Source organism: Vombatus ursinus, unplaced genomic scaffold (genome assembly GCF_900497805.2).
Source record: "Vombatus ursinus unplaced genomic scaffold, bare-nosed wombat genome assembly UNPS02010639.1, whole genome shotgun sequence".
Taxonomy (NCBI): Eukaryota; Metazoa; Chordata; class Mammalia; order Diprotodontia; family Vombatidae; genus Vombatus; species Vombatus ursinus.
In genome coordinates, this window is record NW_020950417.1 from 234,655 (window position 1) to 257,940 (window position 23,286).

The following is a 23,286-nucleotide window of genomic DNA, read 5'->3' on the forward strand; positions in this document are numbered from 1 at the left end:
AGAACCAGCTTCAGATTCAGGAAGGCATGAATTCAAATGTTGCTTCTAACATACTGGCTGACTCTGGGCAAGTCACTTAACATTCAGTTTTCCAGGCAATTCTCTGACTATAATTTGTAGAATTCAGATGCCAGTATGCATTTTTTTTTATGGGGGGGGAGTGTTCCCGTCAACAGTAAAATCACAGATAATGGACCAAAACATAAGAAGAAAATAAAATTACAATAATCATTTCGCTTATTGTGCTTTTGAAAGTTAAATGGAAAAACATTCTCAGAATTTCTTAAAATAATCTTAAATGTGTTAGTCATAAAAACTTTTAAATCCATATTTACTACCTACAGTAGCAATGACATACTTAAACAGATGATAAGAAGTAGTATGTCAAAGTAAAAAAAAAAAATGCTAAACAGAGTCAGGAGAGCTGGGTTTGAATCCCACTCCTCATGAGCTGTGTCACCACAGGCAAGTTTCTCAGTTTTCTCCTTTGTAAAATGAAGATGACAAGTACGTGGAGTAACTACCTCAGCATGGTTGTGAGAAGAGTGCTTCGCCAACCTTAAAGCCACATGTCAGTGTCAGTTATGAAAGGGTTAGATTATGTGTAGAGGTATTAGAAGATACTGCTTTCACTCAGCCAAACAGCAATTATTAAAATAGTGACTGCCATGTACCAGGCTGTGATAAGGTGCCACAGATACAAATAAGAAAGTAAAACTTTAGTCTCTCACATTCTGCTGGGGGGCAGGATCATTATAAAATAAATACACAGAGATGGTGGGAGACAATAACCACGTGGATAATGTGGTGTATGAAGAACAAACTGGCCCATTTGGCTGAACTGATGAGTGTAGGAGATGGGATCATTTTGTAACCAGCTTGACACCAGATTGGGAAGTACATGCCATGAGTTTGTATTTTATCCAAGAGACAATGGAGAACCATTGAAGCTTCTTGAGCAAGTGACATAGTCATTGTGCTTTATGAATATCAATTTGACAGCATGATGATGAATTGGAGAGGGGAGACGCTGAATGCAACAAGAACAGTCCAGGCTATTTGTATTGAAATCATGCACTATGACAGGGACCATGGGAGTGGAGAAAAGAAGCATATGGACCCAAGAATGTCATGGAGATAAAAATCAATGCTTGGCGACTGACTGGATATAGTTGGAGAAGGCAGAGTAAACGGTGAATTACTGAGGGAAAACTCCTAGGTTGTGAACATTGGGGGGACCGGAAGGACTGCTTTTGACTGAAGTAGGAAAAGGTATATGAGAGGGAGGGGAAGGTAATGAGTCCTCTTTTATACATGAATATAAAATGCCTGTGGGATCCAGGTGAAAATGTCCAACAGCCAATTGGTGATGTCAGACTAGACCTCTGCAGAGAGGGTAGGGCTAAATGTGTAGATTTGGGAGTTCTCTTCATAGACATGATAGTTGAATCTATAGGCCAGTAAGATCAAGACAATAAAGACGAGGAGGGGAGGGGGAGCTAGGACAGAGCCCTAGCATACATTCATGAAAGGAAGATGGGGATGGAGAAAGGAAAATGATCATCCTATAAAGAAGATTAGGAAGAATCTTCCAAAGGCAAAGAAAAAAAAAAAAAACCAAGTGGATAGAGCACCAGCCCTGGACTCAGGAGGGCCTGAGTTCAACTCTGGCCTCAGACATATGATATTCACTAGCTATGTGACCCTGGGCAAGTCACTTTAACCCTGTTTGCCTCACCAAAAAAAAATTATATATATACATAGCTTTTAAAAAAAAACCCAAGACAGGAGTACTTCACAAACCTAGGGAAGGAACAAACTAAAAAGTGACTGTAGGGCTTAAGGGGAGTGCTAGATAGTGAATTTAGCAATAAAGAGATCGTTGGTGATCTTGGAAAGAGCAGTTTCCAGTGGTGGAAAGGAAAGCCTTATCAGGGTTTGACAAATGGGGGTGGGGGTCAAAGTGGAGGCAACAAGCACTGACAGCTTCTAGGAGTTTGGCTATAAAATGTAGAAGGTTTCTACAGCTTTAAGGAGGTTAGGTCAAGTGAAGGCTTTTTAATGATGAAAGAGATTTGGGCATGTTTCAATGCAACAGAAAAGGATGTCCATCAATTCAGAAAGAAGTTAAAAATTAAAGAGAAAGAGGTAATGATAAAAGAGGTGGCTGTGGGAGGAGGCAGTAGGGCATGTGGTCAGAGGTACCAGTACAGGTGTTGGCCTCTGAGACTGGAGCAGAGGAGGAGAGATGGGGTTTGATCCTGAGGTGATCTGTAGTACTGGAATTGGGGAGGGCTTCATTCCTTTTCTGTGACGTTTAAACTGCTGATTAGCTTGAGAAGCACTTTTGACAGCTGTGGGGGATTCATTAGCCATGTATATATGTATTCATAGTGTCATGGGGCTCAAACTTGGGAGAAAACTTAGAAATAAACCATCTAGTCCAGGGACACTTAACTGTGGTCTGTGAACTTGTCTTTTCAGCATGTCAAACTCAACACACCCAAAATCAAAATCATTTTTACCTGCCTGCCTCCTCTGAATGTCCCCATTTCTTCCAAGAACACCACAATCCTCCCATTCTTTTACACTTAAAAACCTTAGTCATCTTTGGTTCTGCCCCCTCCCCACACCCATTCATTTGTCCCATCCTTTTGATTTCTGCATGCATTCCATTCTCTCTACCTACCGTTAAAACCTCACTTTAGATGCTCATCACCACTAACTTGGTCCATTATAATAGCTTCCTAATTGGTCTTGCTTCCAAACCTTTCCCTATCCAATCCATTCTCTATGCAGTTGCCAAAATAATCTTCCTGAGGAGCAGGTATCACCATGTCACTCCTGCTCAAAAACCTTGGGACTTGGAGCCAAGATGGTCTGGATTCTAATCCTGCCTAACATGGTGTACCCATGAGCAAATAGCTTAACCTTTCTGAGCCTCCAGTTCCTTTTCTCTAAAATGAGGGAGTTGGGCTGGACTACCTGTACTATGATCCTTCACTGGCTTTCTTTTGCCTCTAGGATAGTACAATATCCTAGTCTGGTTACTCAGTCTAGCATTTAGGTCCCCCTATAATTTGGATACAACCTCCTTTATTTTACACTGCTCCTACTCACATACCTCGTGTTGCAGAGAAATTGGACAACTACCTATAACTTGCCATTGCATTCCTCTGGCTTCATCCCTATAATATGCTCCTTCCTCATCATCACTTTCAGAATCTTCAACTTCTTTTTTCAAGTTTAGCTCACTGTCACCTTCTCTGAAGTCGACTCCAAATGACCTGTTGTTAGCACTCTCACCCTTCTTAAATTATTGTTTCCCTGTGTGTGTATTTTATCACTCCAATAGAATGTAAATCTCTTGAGGGCAGGACCACTTCTATTTGTCTTTATATCTCCTGCACCTAGAATAATGTTTCACACATAATGTCAAGAGACTTCTCCCAAGATGTCCACTCAAAGTGGGGAGAGGGAGAGTGACCACCCATCTCCCATATTTCTGCTTCAGGAAAACCCTGAAGTTCAAGAATGAATAATGATCAAGAAATCCAGAAAGAAACTGTAGTAAGTGACTTCTGACAACATAGAACTACACAAAAAGTCACATGAAATTGAAAAGGGATCCTTCCTACAATGAGTGCAGGACAGACTCCCACAGAGACCAAAGACAAAACTAGTCTGCAGGACTCTGTGTCTAGAGGCAGCATGAGCAGACGGCTCTGATGAGAAAGCCCCAAGATGGTTACAAAGCACCAGGGTAGGGACCTTGGAAGCAGGCTGTGACTAGTTGCAACAATCAGTGTTTGTTCTGTAAAATTTGGATTCAGTCAAAAGGCTGCACTTAAGAACCCAGAAGTCCACATGTGGCCGTGAGGTTGCAGGTTCCCCACTCATTTAAAGGACTTTACCTATATTAAGAATCACAGAACCTCAAAGTTGGAAGGAACCTCTAGAGAGACCAACCTGTACCTGACCAAGAATCTTCTCCAATATTCCCAACAGAGGTTTATCCAAACTTCCTTGAAGATCTAGTAAGGGAGGACCAACCTCCCTTTCCATTGTAGTCAGTCCATTCCACTTTCTCCTTTAAATCTCCAAGTAACCCTATGAAATAAGCCCTATGAATTTCTTTATTCCCCTTTTTACAAATAGGAAACTAACTCAGAAAGGTTAAGTGATTTGCCTGTGGTCACACAGGGTCTGAAGCAGGATATGAAGCCAAGTCTTCCTGACTTTATCTACAACATGCTGCCTGTCCATTGACCTGATCGTGATTTCGAGAAAGTCCAGAATATGCCTGAAGTTCCTTAGTCAGGGCTTTATCCTTTTAACATGATTTCTGATAAAATGCAAATTAATGAAAGGGGGAAAAGGAAATAATACTTTTAAGTGTTATGTCATTTTTTATACTTTAAGTCCCTAAAGTGGGAGCAATTCATTTCCTCTATGTTCTATAGCCTTCTTTATCTATTATCTCCTTCCTTTAACCACCAAACTTCTCAAATGTGGTTTATACACAGAGACCTCTATTGTTTCACTAACCAACTTTTAGTAAAAGGATTTGTTCTGGAAAATTCAGATTCACTCAAAAGGCCACACTTAAGGACCTAGAAGGCCACAATTTCCCCACCCCTGGACTAGACCTTGGTTGAACAGAAAGAGAACTGAGCATGCTCCAGAACTGAGTCACAAGATGGAGCCAGTGTGGTTCACTCAAGTCCCACAATTAACCATTTGCTGTTCTAATCCCTTCAATTCCTTCTTTCCTGAATGTTGTTTTTGCAATTTGGTTTTGATTTTTTAAAGTAAAGTTGATTGCCCGAATTCACACAGCCACCTGATTCAGAGATATCTCCCTAATTGGCTACCAGACATTTCCTATCAAGATAAGTGTGTGCGTGTATGATCAGTTCTTATTATGTCTAGACTTTTCTGGTTGTGCTCTTTAAGGAAAGTATTCATAATATATAGGCATGAGATTTCTGAGTAATCTATAAGCCTTTAACCTCTCATTTCTTAATGTTATGTTTTTCTTGGTTTGGAGGATCTTGTTGAGTTCTTTGTAAAATTTCTCTACTTCATCCTTGGCACATAAGCTGCACCATCTTCATATTGGTCTTTTTGCTTAAGTTCATCATGAACACTACAAGAAGTAAGAGCCAAGCACCTCATAAAGTGCTTCTTACCACCTTTGGTTGTAGGATGAAACTAATTATGTCAACTCTTTTATTTGCCTCTCTTAGAAAAATTATGATGAAACTAATTATGTCCACTCTTTAATTTGCCTCTCTTAGAAAAATTGTGAACAATCCCTTCATTTAGCTACAAATGCTTTTTCTGTCTTGGTCTCACATATAGCAAAAATTCTGTTATTATAGTTCAATTTCCTTCAATAACATTGACTTGGTCTTTTGAAGAATTTTACATTTAGCGTTCTAATAGTTAAATGAATGACTATGGATAGTCTAATTTCAGTGCAGTTCTCTGGTATTGCCACTATCACTGCAGAAATGAAATTCATCAGGGATGTGGAATAAGACCTAGTGCCCTGGAACAGATAAACATAGCTGATTTCCTGTTACCCATGTCTTTTCCATGATAAACCAGTTTGATGGTCTGGAAGGGTGTGGTATATTGGACTTGGGAATCAGGAAGCCTTTAGTTCAAATCCCACTTTAGACATTTATTAGCTATGTGACCCGGGGCAAGTGACTAGCTCTTTCAGCCTGTTTCCTCATCTGCAAAGGACTTAAAAAGTCCCTTCCACCTGCAAATCTGTGATCCTATACTTTTTCCTATAAGCCCATTCCACTTTTGAAGAGGTTTAATTGTTAGGAACTTTTTCCATATACCAAACTGAAATATTTCTCTGCAACTTTTAACCATTGTTCTGAGGCCAAGCAGAACAAACCCACTTCATTGCATTGGGGGATTTGAAAGCTGAATTGAGGTTTTAAGAAAGCATATAGTCCAGGACCTTCATTTTAAAATGGGGAAAAGGAGCACAGCTAAATTTTAAAAGCATTTCTTAAGCAATCTCGTGCCAGGAACTAGTAAGAAAGACAAAACAGTCCCCGCAATCTAGGAGCCTACATTCAACAGGGGTGGCAACACAATATCTACTTCCACCTCATAATAACCTCTCTCAAGATGCAGCTCAGGCAAAGCTTTACCTTATCCCGACTACTAGTGACTTCCCTCCCAAACTACCTTGTATTTAACTAGTTTTATATATTCACTTACATACACATATTTTGTATGTTCTTGTTATCTCATTAGAACGTACGATAATTTCAAGTACTGCGTTTCATCCTTTTTACTTGCAACCCCAGGGCCTAGCACAGCGCCTGATTCATAGAGGGTGCTTAATACTTTGCTGGTCGATAGAAACACAAAATATGGAGGGGAGTGGGGGAGAGGAGTGAGTTGCCCAAGATCACAAAGCTAAAAGTGGGCGAGTTAGTATTTGAACCCGGGGTTTGCAAATTCAAGCTGCCTCAATCAGCAAGGGTTATCTAGTGGCCATTGGAAAATAGGGAAAGTTGGAGCTTTGGGGCTGGTCTGGGCTTGGGGTGACCCTGTACTCGTTTCTTTCCCAAACTCTGACGTAGGACACAGGGAGTAGCCAATCTCTCGATCCTGAGTCTCAGCTTTCGCCCCTCGTATCTCCACCCGGAAGTATTCGAGGAGGCGGTGCCGCTACCTGACGCATGCCGGAGGGGGCGTGCCTTCGCTCCAGCTTCTTCGTTTTTCTTGGCTTGCCGGGCTCAGTGACCTCCAGCAACGGAAGCGGAACTGAACATGGAACCGGAAACGCCTGCGCGAGGAGGGACTTCGGCGCTCCCCTCCCCCGGAGTGACGTCATCTAGGGAGGGAAGCTCCTAGGCTGGAAAAAATGGCCAAGACCGGATTAGAAAACGTATTTCCGGGGCGTCCTAAAAGAAGGAAGTGTCAGAACGTGAAGACTGCAACAGTTGGCGGATGAGAGACCTAGCAGGATGGTGGTCACCAGATCGATGAGGCCGGAGCGGCCGGAGAGGCCTTTCTCGAGACGAATTAAGATGAATGAATCCCCGGGGCGCAGGGTAGGAGACGGGCATTCGCTATTACTCCTCTTCCCCATTCCCCGCCCCCGCTTTGCAAACTGTCAGCCCGACCCGAGGAAGCAAATCTCGGTTTTGGGGAAGAGGAACCGGTACGGAGTGCGGAGGGGGTCCTTTGAGTGACGCAGCGCGGGCTCTTGGACCCCAGCCTCGCTGGCGGGGGGAAGAGCGTAGTGGCGTCAGGGCGCATGCGCGCGGGGCGACACGTGCGTGGCCCCGCCCTTCCGTTAGCCCCGCCCCATCCCGCAGTGTGGCTGGCAGCCAGAGTTGAGAATCTTCGCTCGGCTCAGGTACTTTCGGCAGCCGCGAGCCCCAAAGCCGTTCGGACCTGAGGTCCGGGCTGTGTTCGGGGATCCGGTCCGGCCAGGCAGAGCTAGCAGCCCTCCCAGGTAGGGCTTGGTGCCGAACCTTTGCCGTAGAGTGGAGGAGTAGAGCCTGGAGAGGAGCCCAGAGGTCGTCTCCCCCAATGCCCCTCCTTTTGGCACATAAGTAAACTGAGGCCTAGAGAGGTCCGGTAAGTCGTCGGGGGTTACACAGGGAGGTCTGGTGCAAAGCTGGGTCGAGAATCCGACCTTGTCTCCTATGCTTGAGCTCTTTATGCATTATTCCACATCAGTGCCTCTCTGTCATTCTAATAGGATTTTTATTTCTGCCTGTTTTTCAGGGTCCACTTTCCCCCAGAGCAAGGAGGAGTAACAACAAACAGCCAGAAGACATGAAGGACCTGAAGACTGACGATTTAAACGATGCTGACTCCAAGCCCCTCCTGCAGGATCCTCCCACAGTCAAAGCAGTGAGGGGTAGAAGTAGGATTTCAGTAGCACAGACCATTGAACCGGCAACAGATGGAGAGGTCTCCGAAGCGGAGTCCACTTGTTCTTATGCCTCTGGACTGCAGGAGCCAACAGTGAGGGTCACTAGGAGAAGGCGCATCATAATTCCCTGCCAGCCAGAGTCCAAAGCCAGGGGTAGACGTAAGACCACTCGAAGTGAATCCATCAAATCTGGTGACGAAGGTGGAGTTTCTGAAACTGAGTCCTGCTCCTCAGTTCTTTCTGCCCTTTTGGCATCTCCTGTGAGAACCAGAAGGGCCAGTCAGAAAGAGTCGAAATTCTATTTGGATCCACATTCTGCTTTACTGGCTGAAGAATCTTCTGATGCTGAGTCATGGTGCTCAGGTGTTTCATCCATCGGAGCCCGAAGAACAAGAAACAAACAGAGAAAATTAAAGAAAGAAGCTGATGCACAAGCTGAAGTGGAAGATAATGTGGATAGGCCAGAAAATGTAAACCAGAATGAACATGGAGTTCCTTCCCAACTAGAGAGCATCTCTGAATCCACATGTGTGGATACTCAGAGTTCAGATACTGAACAGACTGCTCCTTCTCCAGGAAATAGGCCCAGTCAATGCAAAGATGAAATTCAGGTCTTTGATGGTAAAGCCTTAGTGAAAAGTTCAGAAGAAAAACCAGAAGTACAGACGAGAAGGAAGAAAGGTGCCATTGCAAAAGAGTCTTCGGAAGAAAAGAATTTAAATAAACAGCCCTATATCTTGGAGGAGGAAAAAGAAACAAGTTGTAAAGAACTTCAGCAAAGTAATTTTGAAAAACAGTTTACTTCTCAAAGCCAGTCAACACCAGATAAAACCAAACCAGAGCACCAAGAAACAGGTACTGATGGGGTAAGAAAAGCTTTCGTTCTTTCAGTTGAATGTAAGGAGGGGAGCAAGCAGAATGAAAAGGCAGGGGAAATTAGTGATGTTACAGAAATCACTGGTGACGAGAATGGTGACCACAAAATCATTGAAGATACTAATGACAAAGAAGAACATTTAAAAGGTAATACCGTGGTAAGCCCCTCCTCGGTTTCCAACAGTTCCCATGATAACAGTAATTCTGTCTTGTTAGCTCTCAGCAGTGATGAGGACCAAGTATCTGAAGATAGTGAGAGTGAAAAAGGTACATTGTGTTTTATTGAGAATAGTGAGCAAAAGCTTTCATCGGAAAAAGACTCGGAAGATAACCCATCAAATGATATATTCTTTGTCATTGATAAAACCCCTGGATTGAGTTCTGATAAGAATTATTACATAGAGGAAGAAAAAACAAGTGAAGTAGCCAGTGAGCAGGAAAATGATGAAGAAGAAAGTGAAGAGGAGGAAGCTATAGACCAGGAAGAAAATGAAGATGAGTTCATAGATGAAGATGACATATTAAGTAACACCAAGTCTAAACTGTAAGTTTGCATATATTTATTTGAAGAATTTGGGTTTCCGTGTGTTGTATTAACAATATGCGTTGTATTAAATCTCTTTAACCTTCTCTGCAAATGATAGGAGACTAGTAAGCTGGGCAGTGGGTCTACGGATAAATATTTTCTGGCTTAGAGGTGCTCAGTCTGCCTTGTTTCTGTGCTTCTTGGGCATATAGTTTGTAGATGGAGAGATTTCTGAAGCATGCCCGCAGTGACACTTAGTTATTTTGAGTGTTATTGGAGAGAAGCCCTCAGTTGTTTTTTAACAGTGGTTTTTTGGGCATCAGGGTTGGGACCAATTTAAAGGGGAAGGCAAGCTGTCTTTAGCAACTTTGTTGGGCTTGGGTTCTTCAATTGCAGAGTAAGTACCTGGGAACATAGGCAATTAAGTAGGAAATTATCTGCCACCAAGACTGGTGAATTTAAATAGAGAGTAAATTGTTCTTAGAAGGTTTTCCCCTTGATTCCTGTTTCCTTCCTTGGTGTCTAATACACTCAGGCATACCTTAAGGTGTTTGCAATAGGTAAATATTTAGTAACGAGAATAGTTTGGTCTTCAAGCAAAGTAGTTAATTCCTCATGATTTTTAATAAGTTATCTGTTTGAAATTACCTCTGGCCCTGCTACCTGCCAGATAAGTTAGAGATTACCAACACTAGGGCTTAATGTGGAGGGGACCAGGGACTAAAGTAAAAAGGGTGAGTCAGTGTGTCATTGCATTTCAGAATCAGCACAGTAAAATGAAGTGGATTATTTAGAAGGTTTCTCTTATTTATGTGATCAGAAAGAAATGGGCTATTTGAAGCTTCTTGATAAAGTCAGGTATAATCTTCTTAATCTGAAGAATTATAATGAAGAAGGAGGTACCTACAGGATATTCTCAAAGTGGTCATTTTCCCACAACATTTAGAGGAAGAACTAAATGTCTTTGAATACAGGTGAATTAGGAGTTAAAAAAATTACAATCTTTAAGCCATTTCAATTCACATTAGCAGTAGGATACCTTTAAGGATAAGGCTTTGGGGAATGTATGCATTGCAGACCTATAAACTTAACCTTAATTTCTAGCATATTCCCCTTATGTATTTCTTTTACTTCAAAAATTCCATTCATGTACTGAAATTTTAAGACAAATTAATATACAAAAATTTAATTTGTGTGTAATTTGGGAAGAATTTATCTTTTGTGGAATGTGAAGTATTTTAGGTCAGAGGAAGAAAAGAGAACTATTTTCAGGTCTATGCACACTGCTCTGCTGCTTTGTTTCTATCTTTATTTAATGATTTAACTTTTTGATTAAGTGATTATTTCTCTTTCAGCTTGAAGTTGTCAAGTAGCAGCATAGACCCTGGTCTGAGTATTAAGCAGCTTGGAGGCTTGTATATTAACTTTAATGCAGAAAAAATGGACTTTAACAAAAATGCTCTTACACAAATAAAGGAGAAAAGCAAAAAGGAGGTAAGTTTACGTTCCATGTAGAGAACCTTACTGCTTGCTTCGGGCTTCTTGAAACTCTCTGTTCCTGGGAAATGTTATTCCATCCCTCTTCTTTTTGGGGCCTGGTTTCAATACCATTTCAGTGCAGAAAACTCCCAAGTTTATATTTTTAGCCTCCAAGTTCCAGGCCCATATTTCCTACTGTATGCTAACTATATGTACCTAGGTGTTTCAGATGAAAGGTAATCTTACTCTCACCTTAAGCTGGCTCCTCCTCATTTTCTCTGGTTTTGTTAGTCTTCAGTTAGGTAGATGCAAAATTTGATATTTTAGCTTCAGCTTGTCCTCTGCCTCTGTATTCGTTGCTGCAGCCCACTCTGCCCCTTCTTATTTCTTCCATTCTTACCAAGGCCCTCCAAGAATCCATCTGGCTGGATTATTTTAACACATTCCTAATAGGTCCCCACATTCTCTAGTCTTTCCTCTGCAGTTCACACACTGCTGCCAGAGTAACTTTTACAAAACATAAATGATTGTATCATTCCCTTTGCTCAGAAACCTTCAATTAGGTTTTTGTTGTCTATCGAATAATGTCCAAATGTCTTAAGACTATCCAAGGCCTTCCCAGAGCTCTAGCCTTTCCTACTTCTTCCCTTCATACATGGCATGTTAACCATTATGAACTATTTACTGGTTTCTGTTTTTACTGTGTGTTTTCCTTCCTTCTTGCTTTGCTGTGCTGTCTCATCTTCTCTCTATCCACCTGTTGAAATTCTACCAGTCTTTCAAGGACCTGCTCAAAAGCTCTCTTTGAAAGCTACACCCAGCCAGAAAGTTCTCTCTTCTGTCCTCTGACCCAGGCATACCTTGCTACCATCGCCTCTCTACCTCTTCTCACATCTTGCTTTCTTTTGTATTTGTGACCATGTTCTGTCTTTTCTGCTGTCACCAAGAATATTAGTCCTCTTGGGCTCTGACCTTTACTCAGTCTGTGACCTAGGTCAGGTCCCACTTCTGAATCTGTATAATAGGTATCGTGGTCTACCATGGTCCTCAAAGCACAGGGTCTGTAGTGGGTAAATGGGAACTGCTCTGTTTTCTCATAGCCTTTGGCCCTTAGCACAGTACCTTACATGTATAAATGTTTGGTGAATTGAAATGAAGATCTTTTAAGACATGTTGTTTGGCCTTTTCTCCTTGAATTATTAACTAAAATTCTGTTGTAGTCAGAACTGATTTTTAACATCAAATCCAGCTTCAGAAGTGCCTGTAAGTTTGTCCTCAGATTGGGCTTCTGCTGTCAGTTCTTTTCTGACTCCTCTTCAGCCATCTGTTGTGTTACTCAGGCATACCGAAGAACAGAAGGAACGAAATTCTATAAAGCAGAAATGCTATTTTTATAATTGTGAGCATGTGACCAAGTAAATCTTAAACTTTTTAAAGTAAATCAGAATATGGAAATGGTCAAGTGAGATAATAGATGCCTTGTAAAGAATTCATAGAATTTTTAGAGCTGGAAAAATGTATTTTCCAAGTTTCTTCATTTGACAGTAAAGAAGCAGACTCAGAAGTTAAGGTTTCCCCACATGTCACAGCCATTTAGCAGTAGTGCTAGGACTAAAATCCAGGTCTAGGGATTCCTGGTCCTGTGCCCATTCTTCCCAAATACAGATGATGAAACTGAGGCATAAAAGTTAAGTGACTTGTCTACAGTCACAGCTAATCATCGTGGATTCAAACCCAATTCTTAAGACTCTATATCCCATGTTCTTTCCACTCTGCTATTAGGTAGTTTCAGGATGTAGCCTCAGTGTGATATAGGAAACCCAGGGAAACAGTCTCCCCAAATTCTGTAAACTTGTAACCTTTACTGTGTAGCTAACTGGATGTCCATATCTGGGATTACAACCCCAACCAGCCAATAGAGCAAGATTTTTATCTGTACTCAGGGAAAATTAGCACACATTCAGAAAAATGATCATTTAATTTTTTTTGCGGCTTCTTTTCAGAGCCACGAGCAAGCAACTATGGTGGAAATCTAGGATGTTGCCAAAAGATAGTCACATGCTGTCCCAAACCAGCAGCCTGCTAAAACCATCAAAATGAGCATCTCTGGGGCTATCTCTTTAATATATCATACTTTTTTCTCTAGCCATAGAAAGTTAAGATGAGTTGTGACTGTTAAACTAACAAGAAAAAGAGCTTTTATGGTATGTTGTTTATGATTCAGTCAGATTCTATAAGAGACCTTTTTTACCCACCCGATTTCCTTACATATTTCAGATATTCCCATTGTTTTATGTGGGTAGTTGGTTTCATGGTGATACAGTTGAGCGCTGGGTTAATAAGTAAGTCTATTACGTAAAAGTCTAGATTTTTAAAAGTAATGGTCATAATAGCTAGCATTGATGTTTCATTTAACTAACTCTGTGCCGGGCACTATGCTAAAAGCACGAAGAATACAGAGTCAAAAAACAGCCCCTGCCATCATGGAGTTTACAGTCAGCAACAACATGCCAACGAATAGGTACAGAATGAGCAATGTATAGTACAAGTGCTTTACAAATAGCGTCTTATTTGATCCTCACAGCAACCCAGTGAATGTAGGTATTGTTATTGTTCCCATTTTACAATTGAGGAAACTGAGGTAAACAGATTAAGTGACTTACCCAAGATTACACAGGTAGAAAAGGTCTGAAGCTGGATTTGAACTCAGGTCTTTATGACTGCTGTTCTGTCTACTGCACTACCTAGCTACCTTTATAAAATGTATACATTCATAAACATTAAAGGAATATTTCTTTGTTTTATTAAAGAATTCAAGATTGTTCTTTGTAGTGCCACTAGTGCATGATCTGCTTTACACCAAGGTTTTTAGAACATTGCTTAAAACAAGGTATAAGACATAGACTCCATCCTTTGGAGGATATTAAATGTATTCAATTTAAAACACAAACTATGACTTGGTTGTTTAGCTTATTTGACACCATTCAGGGGCTCATTCATCTTCTTTTTATCAGCTTTTACAGAAAACCATAATTACTCCTGATTTTGAAAAGAAGGATTGCATCCCACCATACAAGGAATCACAATTTCAACTTAAGAAAAAACGCAGAGTAAGTACAGAGATCTTGGCTTAAGACTCACTGTCTGTAGAATACCAAGTAAATTATGTTTTACAGAAACTGAGGTGGCACCAAGAATGGTAAATGATAGTGTGTTGAGGATGAGGAGCGAGCTCAGAGTAGTGCTTCTGGCGGTAAATAACTGAGACGTGGCCACACTGCAGAGTGTGTGAGAAACAATTTAATTTGCAGGTAGCCATTTCAACAAAGTAAAGTTCAGTCAGTGAACCTAATCCTGTTTTTAATGAACATGGGGGAAAATACGCCATTTTCAACTTTTTCCTACATTTGAACACACTCTGAGGGTCTGTTATATTGAGTCCAGGGACCCTATCTTCTCAGAGTACTATTGTGAATAAATCATAGAGCTGTTAAAAATCATAGATGAAGGTTCCTATCACTAATGTGAAACAGAGTAGGGACATACAAACTCAATATCTTATTAGAAAAATAGTAATTTTTTTTTCTTGCACTGTTAAAAAATAATAGGAGTAAGTGGTTTTCTAAAATACAGGAGATGGAATGAAAAGTTTGATTGTATTTGTTTTTCTTAGACTCCTGAGTGGAAGTATTTTGTGAGTTATTTGTTACATGGACAATCAGAATGGTAGTATGTATTTAATGGAAAAACTGCTATAGAAATAATAATTCTCTCCCATTCTTCTCCTTTATCAGATAGTCAGTATACTTATAGTTGTCTGAAAAATCCCTTTCCTATTCATGGTACTCATTCTCTTTTTATATATAATGAAAAACCAGGAGACAATTTTTTTTCCAAATTTAAATCTTATTAATTGAGGCCAATTCACAAAATAGTCTTCAGTATGTAATTTGAGGGAAGATAGTGTTTTGTGCTGGCACATAAAAGATAATGATATTTATTCTGCAACCTAAATTTCAGGAGGAACGGAACAAAACAGCAGGAGATGGCTGGTTTGGTATGAAAGCCCCAGAATTGACAACTGAACTGAAAAACGATCTCAAGGCACTGCAGATGAGAGCCAGTATGGACCCTAAAAGGTTTTATAAGAAAAACGATAGAGATGGTTTCCCTAAATATTTCCAGGTAAGAAACACTATTCATTTATTTTAATTTGGATTAACTGCTATAATTTGTTTTCTTTTTACGGCCTTCAGAAGTTTTGTTTATTTTGTGTTGTATTGTCTGGTGTTTGTTTATTTTGTGTTGTATTGTCTGCCCCCAGAATAGTGGTCAGAATCAGAGAGTTTCAGATCAGAAAGACCTCAGAGAATAGATCTGGTCAGTCTTTGAAATCATTCCCTACAGGTAGTTAATAGCTTACAAAGGGATTGTGTTCCAGAGCTTTTTAATTAGGTTGTTTGGAACTTCAAGGACATTTCCTGTAAAAATGGGATTGGTTACTAACGATAGGTGTAAGGCCTATTTCAACTGAAATACAGTTGAACAATAATGCTGTTAGTACTAGTCAGAGACAGGGTCATCAGGAGCAATGAAGAGGAGGGAAAATAGTCTCTTCTTTCATCTCCCCCACGTGGTCAGCGGGTAAAATCTTTGTTCAGTCATTTTCAGTCATATCTGACACTTCGTGATCCATTTGGGGATTTCCTGGCAGAGATACTGGAGTATTTTGCCATTTCCTTCTCCAGCTCATTTTACAGATGAGGAAACTGGGGCAAACAGACTCCTCCAGGGTCATACAGGTAGGAAGTGTCTGAGGTCAGATTTGAACTTAGGTCTTCCACACTGCAGGCCTGGCGTTCTAGTAAATGTTCTACCTAGGTGTCCTAAGTGGAGAGGGAGGGAGGGAAGGAAGGAGACAGGCAGAGATAGAGATTCAGTCCAACCTTAGAATTTTAGGCCAAAAAGCAACAGCTGCCTCGGCACTGGTCTTCTGCTAAATAAGCAGTTACTGCTTTTCACAGTGTCTGCCTTTTTGTATGTGACCCTATCTCCCTTCTTCCCCCCCCCCCAAAAAAAATTTTTAAGGTTTGTCAATGTTTTTTAAGTAGATGCTGTATTGCAGGGGCTCCAGGAAAAAGGAAGTCTAGTTGGTAGTTCAGAGTGGTTTTTTTTTAAGAACTGCCAATAAAATTTTGGAATCCCCATTCACTTAGATTTGCTGTGTCCTTTCTGGTATATCAACTTATTGAAAATAGCTAGTATTCTAAAATTTCTAGTCAGATTTGTTTATTCAGTTTATTTTTGGGTAGGTAAAGTATTTACTGACTTTCTGCAGGTGCTTTTTCTTCATGAAAAGACATCAGAAAGTATAAGCTTCATTCAAAGTTGATGAAATGGGTTCAGCAAGATTCTATGCTACACATTGTAGCACAAGATGTCATGATGACTCATTAGTAAAACTTAATGTGCATCAACCTTTTTGGTTGTGAAACAAAGTTTGGCCAAGTAAATATGAGAAAATCAGGCCTTCTGTTCTTGTCCTGTTATGTGCTTCAATTACTGACATGCTTAGGGGAACTTGCATTCAGAAAACTGAATGTTTGCTTCATTTCTGGGATGACAGTCCTTAAAGGCCTATGACTTCTGTCCATGTACGTATTTTCCTGCCATTCTCAGCCCCTCTGACTTAAGGTAGTTTTTGAAAGTAGTTATGGCTTAAAAAAATCAGTTTGTAGCCAACCTCCTAATGAATGAACTTTTCCAAATTAGTCTAATTCTCAGACAATGTACATACACAAACATGTTAATGGCCCACTTCCATGCAGTGGTGGAGAAGTAGTTTAGCAGAGGATTTATCATTCCACCCTTTAGAAATAGGAGACTCTTCAGTTCTCAGTGCTGAGGATTATCCATGCCCTCACATCTCAGTTAAAATCCACCTTCTTTCCTGGTTCCCCTTAATGCTAGAGCTTTCCCTCTAAGATTGCCTCCCACTTCTCTCTCCTCTCTGTAGCTTGTTCATACCTAGTGTCCTCATTAGATGGTGACTTCCCTGTGGGCAGGGACTGTTTTTGCCTTTCTTCATATCCCCAGTGCTTAGCCCAGTACCTAATAAAAGCTGGCTGACTTGACACCCCAGGGCTTTTTCTCCACTGTGCTTCTGAAGTAACCCAGGAGGAGATAACAAACAGCTGGGAGGCCAGCTGCCCTCAGAAGGAAGTGATTGTGCACATCTCTCTTCATTGTTTTTAGTATCAGCAATCAAAAGTCAACCGGATGCAACCCTTCTCTTTCCTAATCCTCTCTCCTCACTCAGTCTTCTCCACTTATTCCCTTTCCTCCTTACCTACCTTGGACACCTTAGTTTGTCCCTTTCATATTTGACTGACTCCTATCCTAGAAGCCCTTTTGGCCCATTCTCAGCCTGGGAATCCCTGGATAAATCTTTACCATTGTTTGTTGGCTGCTGCTTCTCACCTCTGCTGGAGAATGTGGTGCTGTGGGGCCGATTTCAGTCCCTAGCCTTGGCTGGCCCCTCCTCATCTGCCCTCATCAGCTTCTTCTCTCACACATAATGCCGTTTCCTGACTCCACCAAGCCAGGAACTCTCCCCTTGCTCCTGGTGTCCATGGCCTTTTCCATTTCTTTCCATGACCCCCAGCCTTCCCTCTGAGGTTACCTTCTGTTTGCCCTGGTTATATCTTGCATGTACAGTTACTCGCTTCTTGTTTCCCCTGTTAGAAAGCGAGCCCCTTGAGGACGAAGACTGTGTTTTTGCCTTTGTTTTTATCCCCAGCCCTTGGCACCCAGTTCCTGGCATGAAGTGAACACTTAAATCTGTGCTTCTTAACTTCACTTTAGGATTCCCGTTTCAATCCATCTTTTCCAGGTTGGAACAATTGCCGATAATCCCGCTGACTTCTATCATTCTCGAATTCCTAAGAAGCAAAGGAAAAGAACAATTGTGGAAGAATTGCTGGCTGATTCTGAATTCAGAAGGTAGAATCATTTGTTTGGGTTTTAATACAGAAATTTCAGAAAGGCAGCATGTGATAGTAGAAAGAGGGCCCTGCTTTGAATGCCTGTTCTACTACTTAATAATAACTGGCTTTCCACAAGCCCCTTTAGAGTTGGCTGTTTGAATTTTATGTTATTCATTTGATCTTCACAGCTCTGTAAGGTAAGTTCTACAGTTCTACATATTATAGATGAGAACACAGGCTCAGTAAGGTGAGAATTATTCATGTGTACAGCATTTACAAGTTCTCCTGGTAAGTCATTTAACTTCTCTATCTCAATTTTTCATCTGTAAAATGAGAGGATTGGACTAGGTGATCTCTTGGTCCCTTTTATATCTAAATCTTATCCTATCGATGGATTACTGTTTTAAAAGTGTTTGAAATGAATTTTTGCAATTCAGATCATTTAAAATATATCAGAGGAGCTTGGGAGTCAAAAGACTTACAATTATTTTGCAAAGCAAATGGTTGCTCAACAATGTTTCTTTAGCAAAAAGCATATTTTTATAATATGTTTTCTTATAGCAAACTGCCTGTGGTGTTGGTGAATTGTCACTTAATTTACTAACTACCACCTGCACAGCTCCATGGCAGGAGTCAGTATGTGAGTCATGGGAAGACTCGTTTAAATAATAAATTGAAGTGGGGGTGAGCAGATGTCAAGAGAGGCTAAAACTGATTTGATAAAAGCCTACCATTCTGAGGAATTACCAGTAAATAAAATCAGCGCTCCTGCTCTTGGCTTAAATCCTGCTGGGGCATACAGCCTACGCACAGATAAGTAAACACAAGATAAGAAGTTGCCAGAGAGGGCATGGGATTCACCTCCTTGATGGTGTTGGCCTCACTGCATTTGTTGTCCGGGGGGATTCCTTCAGGTCTGAGTTGGACAAAGTGGTGCCAAGGTCCCTCCTGGCTCGGACCCTGTGAGGATGGACGGACAACTGAAAAGATCAGGAAAGATTTCACAGAGGAAGGAGAGTCCCAGGAGGGTAAAGATGAGAAGGCAGAGCCCTGCAGACATGTAGAGCATTGTGTGGGACCTCACAGAGATGGGAGGAGATGGAAGGCAGAGGCAGGAAGCATCAAAGAGCCTGGCCAGGATGGCCTCAACATGCAGTGCACAAGGGAGAACACTGTGGAGTCACAAGCTTATTCAACTCATGTTCACCTTAGTGGATGTTAGTTATGTGTTGCTTTTGAGCTTTAATTAATCTAATTTTATTGGAAATCTTAAGTAAATTGTAAAATGACAGTGCTATTATAGCTTGTTCTGCCTCTTAAAAGGAGACAAATAGTGAAACGTCATTAGTATTTCTATTCTAGGTCAGAATTGGAGAGTGGGATTATGCATACAAGTATTTGAGGAGAGTCTGGGACCAATGAAACTGGTGTAAATTAGGAAAATATGCCACTCTTTAAAATGCCTGGCTTTTTTTTTAAGAACTTTAATATTAATCCTGTTAAAGGGGGATCCTTTGGTAAAGGAAAGGAGTTAGAACCAGGTTTTACTCCTCCTCTCTGCCCCCTAATTTAGTGCTTAAGTGTCCACTGTGTGCTTGTGGCTAGGAAGGAGTGTACAAAGTGAATAGGGCGTGTAAGGTCTAGTAGAGGATCCACGGCATGTACACAAGTAACAGAACACAAGCGTGACTCAAAGCATGTGCAGAGGAGAGTGTGGGCAGTGCGTCTGAGAAGAGCCATTGCTGCTGGCCAGCCAGGCGGGAGCTGGGAGGCGGAGGAGGGGACACTGCGCTTCTGCTGCTCGCTCCCTGCCATGCCCTGGGGCAACTTCATCTTTGATGGTTTGAGTTGGCATGTTTGCTGTTTAAATCACAGAAGGTTATGAGCTAAAGAGTGTTGTGACAGCGTGAAAACAGAAGCATGCCCCAGAGACTCCTCAACATGTGTAGGCAATACAGTTTTTAATGAGAATGTTGAATAACCTCTTGAGTTCCTGACAATGAACAGTGGCTATTTTTTAAACTAAAATACTTCAGTCCTTCTGAGATCCAAGAAAAGAATGGCATTTGTAAACATCAGCAAGGCTTGAGTGAAAGCTCCAGGTTATGATTCTTCAAAAAATCATTTGTTTCCTCAAATGAAAGTAAATTTTCTTTCTTTTTGCTCCTTGCTTCTCCACATGCTTTGTTGCATTTAAAATGCTTTGCTGCACCTGAAAGTGGTATTTGATGAGAAATTGAAGACATTTCATAGATTTAGAAAAGTCAATATTCTTTCTGTTTATAATTTAGTTTCATCTTACTATGTTATACCTAGTTGACATTTCAATGTCTGTCTTTTCAGATACAATAAAAGGAAATATACGGAGATCATGATGGAAAAAGCCACTAATGCAGCTGGAAAGAAGTTTCGGAAAAAGAAGAAATTTCGAAACTAAGATTTAGTTACCTAAACATACCCTATAGAGTTTTATTTTCATCTTCATTTTTCCTTTATTCACTAAAGATGTGTTGAAGGCTGCTGGTGTCATACTAATAATGTACTCTAGGACTGGCCTCTCTTACATAGCTTGTTCCCTGGAGAAAGTTATTTAAGAAAGAATGGGGGTTTTGTGTGGATTCTTTGTATTTGTAACAGAAATTGGTATATTTGTTTTTTGGAGGAAAGAGAGAAGAAATCATGTAATTTGAACATAAAAATGTGCAGGTCTTTTAAGAGACTCAAAAAGACTTAGAATGTTTAAAAATATGTTTTTATATCAGTGAAATTTTTGCAAAGTTTGTAACATCTTTTGTTTATTGAAGCAGTGTAGGGAGTGCCAACATTTTCCAAGGACTCCTTGTCTGTTCTGCTCTAAAAGAGCTTTATAAAGATGAATGTACTTACTGTGCAGTAAATTTTAGATTTGAGATAGTCATGATAATAGAATATTAAAATGACAGTATGCCCTGTTTCATTTTACGTTTTAGTATAGAATTTTACAGATGCCTACACTTGCTGTATAAGAAAAATTAAAACTCATCAAGGTGAGTTTTAATTAAAACTCATTTTAAACTCCATCGAAAGCTTAAAAGTTAAAAATTATGTTCACTACCTGAAATCGTTGTCATCTTCGTGTCGTGCATTTCTCACTCTTTAGGTGACATTTTAGGAAGGCCCTGAAGCCTGAAGCTAGTCCTCGGCCCATGATTTATGGCTGGAAGGTGCCTTAAAGACCATGTGCCTCAGTCCAGCCCTTCATTTTACAGATGAAGATATTTGAAGCTCAGAGTGGTTAACCATAAAACCCCATAGAAATGTGAATTGTTGGTGGTGGTGTTGACCTTGGTACACAAGACGTAATAGCTATGATTCAACCCCTGGTCTTCTTAACTCCAAATCCAGTCTTTACTGTGGTGTGCTCCCTTTAGTGGCAAAGGGAGTGGAAACCATGCCGGGCTAAGGATTGAAGGTACTGGGAATGGTTAGCTTAATAAAAGAAGGGAAAAGGAAGAAACCATCATCTTTGTCCTCAGGTTTTTTTAAGGCTTTTCACGTAGGTGAGAGTTTAGATTGATTCTCCTTTGCCCAAGGTAGGCAGAACAAGGACCACAAGGTAGAAGCCTCTGGGCTGCAGACAGTGGCTTAATGAAAGGAAGAACAAAACCCAGCCAACAAGCACTTATTAAGTGCTGCTGGTGTGCAAGACCCCGTGCTCAGCACTGGGGCTGCAGTGAAAGGTTGAAAGGTGAAAACTCAGTTCTCACCTTGAACTCCCATAAGGGGAGAGGTAAGACATAAACAGCACAGCAGTAGATGGTCGTTCCAGAGACAAGAGGGGAGAGAGGGGGAGAAAACCTGCAGAAGGTGGGGTTTGAGTTGAGTTTTGAGGGTAGCTAGGAGGTGGAGGTGAAGAGGGAGAATATTCCAGGCTTGGGTCACAGCTAGTGCCCCAGAATTACGGAGTATATAAAGAGTAAGAATACTGGAAAGGCTTTAAATGCCAAATGAGATTTTATGTTTGGTCCTGGAGATAATAGGGAGTCACTGGAGATTATTGAGTAGGGGAGTGACATCTCCTATCTCCCTTTAGGCTGTAGCTAAAATCTTACCTATAAAAAGGCTTCTGTGCCCTGTCCTCCCCATGCTAGTGCCTTCCCTGCTCTATCTCCAATTTATCCTGCGGGTGGATGCACACACATGCATTTGTCTGTTGTTCACGTGTTGTCTCCTCTGTTAGACTGGCTCCTTAGGGGCAGGGGCTAGTTTTTGCCTTTCTTTGAATCCCCAGTATTTAACGACATTCCCGGCCCATAGTAGGTATTTAATAAATTGTTGTTGACTGAGTATGGTTCTCGCTTCACTTTGACAGTGAACAACAGGCTGGAGTGGGGGGCTGGGGGGTGGGGGAATGAGGCTGGAGGCTGACCAGAAGGCTACGATGACAATCCAGGCCAGAGGTGATGAAGGCCAATAGTAGACTTGTAAAAGTGGAAAGGCAACACTCGGCAATAGATTGGCCATGTAGAGTGAGCTCGAGAGAAGAAGGAAGAGGGGACTCTGGTGAAATGGTAGCCTTTTTTTTTTTCCCCCCAGTGAAGTATGAGTTGAGGTCTTTAGCTGTGAGGGCAGGCAGAGAGGGAGCCTGGTCCCAGAAGAGCCAGGTAAAGGTTTGGAAAAACCGCCGAGGTTACCTTGCTTCAGTGAGGGCCTAGATGAGATTATGTGCAGAATATATTTGTAGCAGCCCCAGTCAACATGATTTCATGATTTTTCTCTAACACCCTAAAGCAGCCTGTGAGTAGGAAGAGGGGAAGGTTGAAGTAATCCACAGTTGGGGGATTGTCGAGACAAGATCATCAATTATTCTTGTAGAAGAGGCTATAGAGTTGTTTCACCAAGAGGTCACCATAGGATAGGGGAGAGTCCAGCCAGTGCAGGCACGTTGGAGGCTGTCAAAGAAAAAGTATTGATACCGTACTCCCTTTCAGGCACAAAATATTTAACTTTACTCGCATTTTTCTTGAGAGAGAAATGTCTAAGGTGGCATTCTCGGGCATGTCTCTAACCCAAAACAATTTGGCGGAGCACCTAGAAGAGTTGTGAACAAGGAAAATAGAACCCGTTAAATACAGTTTTGTGTTAACATTCCAGAACAATAGTGATTACTTCATTCCTTGGCCACTCCCTTTGAGGACTGAAAAAAAGGCTGCTCCCAGCTCTTGCAGTACTTGGTAAATAACAGAAGAGGGCACTTTCCTCTTTGGCCAGTTGTTGCAGAGGAAAGAAAGCAAGGATCTAAGCAAGACTAGGCCCAGGTTTATCACTCTGATCACCCTTAATCCATTTAAATACGCTTTTGTTCTTCCTACCTTCCTAAAGAGAAATGTCTGCAAAGAGTTTTGGGCAGGAGAAAATACTATTTTTTAATATTTTCAGTTGAACTCAAAGGTTTTAGATGTGCTTCCACATGGTGGGGGGTGGAAAGATCAGGCTTATTTAAACTTTTGTTTCCT

The 23,286-nt window shown here is 41.1% G+C and overlaps 1 protein-coding gene across 2 annotated transcripts; it reads left to right on the top strand.

Moving 5' to 3' along the window:
• The first annotated feature begins 6,890 nt into the window (after positions 1–6,890).
• On the top strand, positions 6,891–21,290 carry DNTTIP2 (deoxynucleotidyltransferase terminal interacting protein 2). Of its 2 annotated transcripts, XR_003568520.1 has the most exons (8): positions 6,891–7,091; positions 7,774–9,344; positions 10,682–10,820; positions 13,820–13,915; positions 14,826–14,990; positions 17,698–17,807; positions 20,135–20,817; positions 20,931–21,290. XR_003568520.1 is itself a non-coding variant. In XM_027854852.1 (7 exons), the coding sequence occupies exons 1-7, from the start codon at positions 7,005–7,007 to the stop codon at positions 20,226–20,228; spliced, it is 2,262 nt and encodes a 753-aa protein (XP_027710653.1). In that variant the 5' UTR covers positions 6,891–7,004; the 3' UTR covers positions 20,229–21,290. The 2 variants fall into 2 exon arrangements, 1 of the variants encoding a protein (XP_027710653.1); XM_027854852.1 differs by having other exon boundaries at positions 20,135–21,290.
• Positions 21,291–23,286: the final 1,996 nt, after the last annotated feature.

Bases quoted from the DNA above. Each gene is read 5' to 3' on its own strand.
- DNTTIP2 (XM_027854852.1), top strand. From the start codon at position 7,005: ATGGTGGTCACCAGATCGATGAGGCCGGAGCGGCCGGAGAGGCCTTTC. The intron at 7,092-7,773 runs GTAGGAGACGGG...CCTGTTTTTCAG, and splicing joins ATGAATCCCCGGGGCGCAGG to GGTCCACTTTCCCCCAGAGC. The intron at 17,808-20,134 runs GTAGAATCATTT...CTGTCTTTTCAG, and splicing joins GCTGATTCTGAATTCAGAAG to ATACAATAAAAGGAAATATA.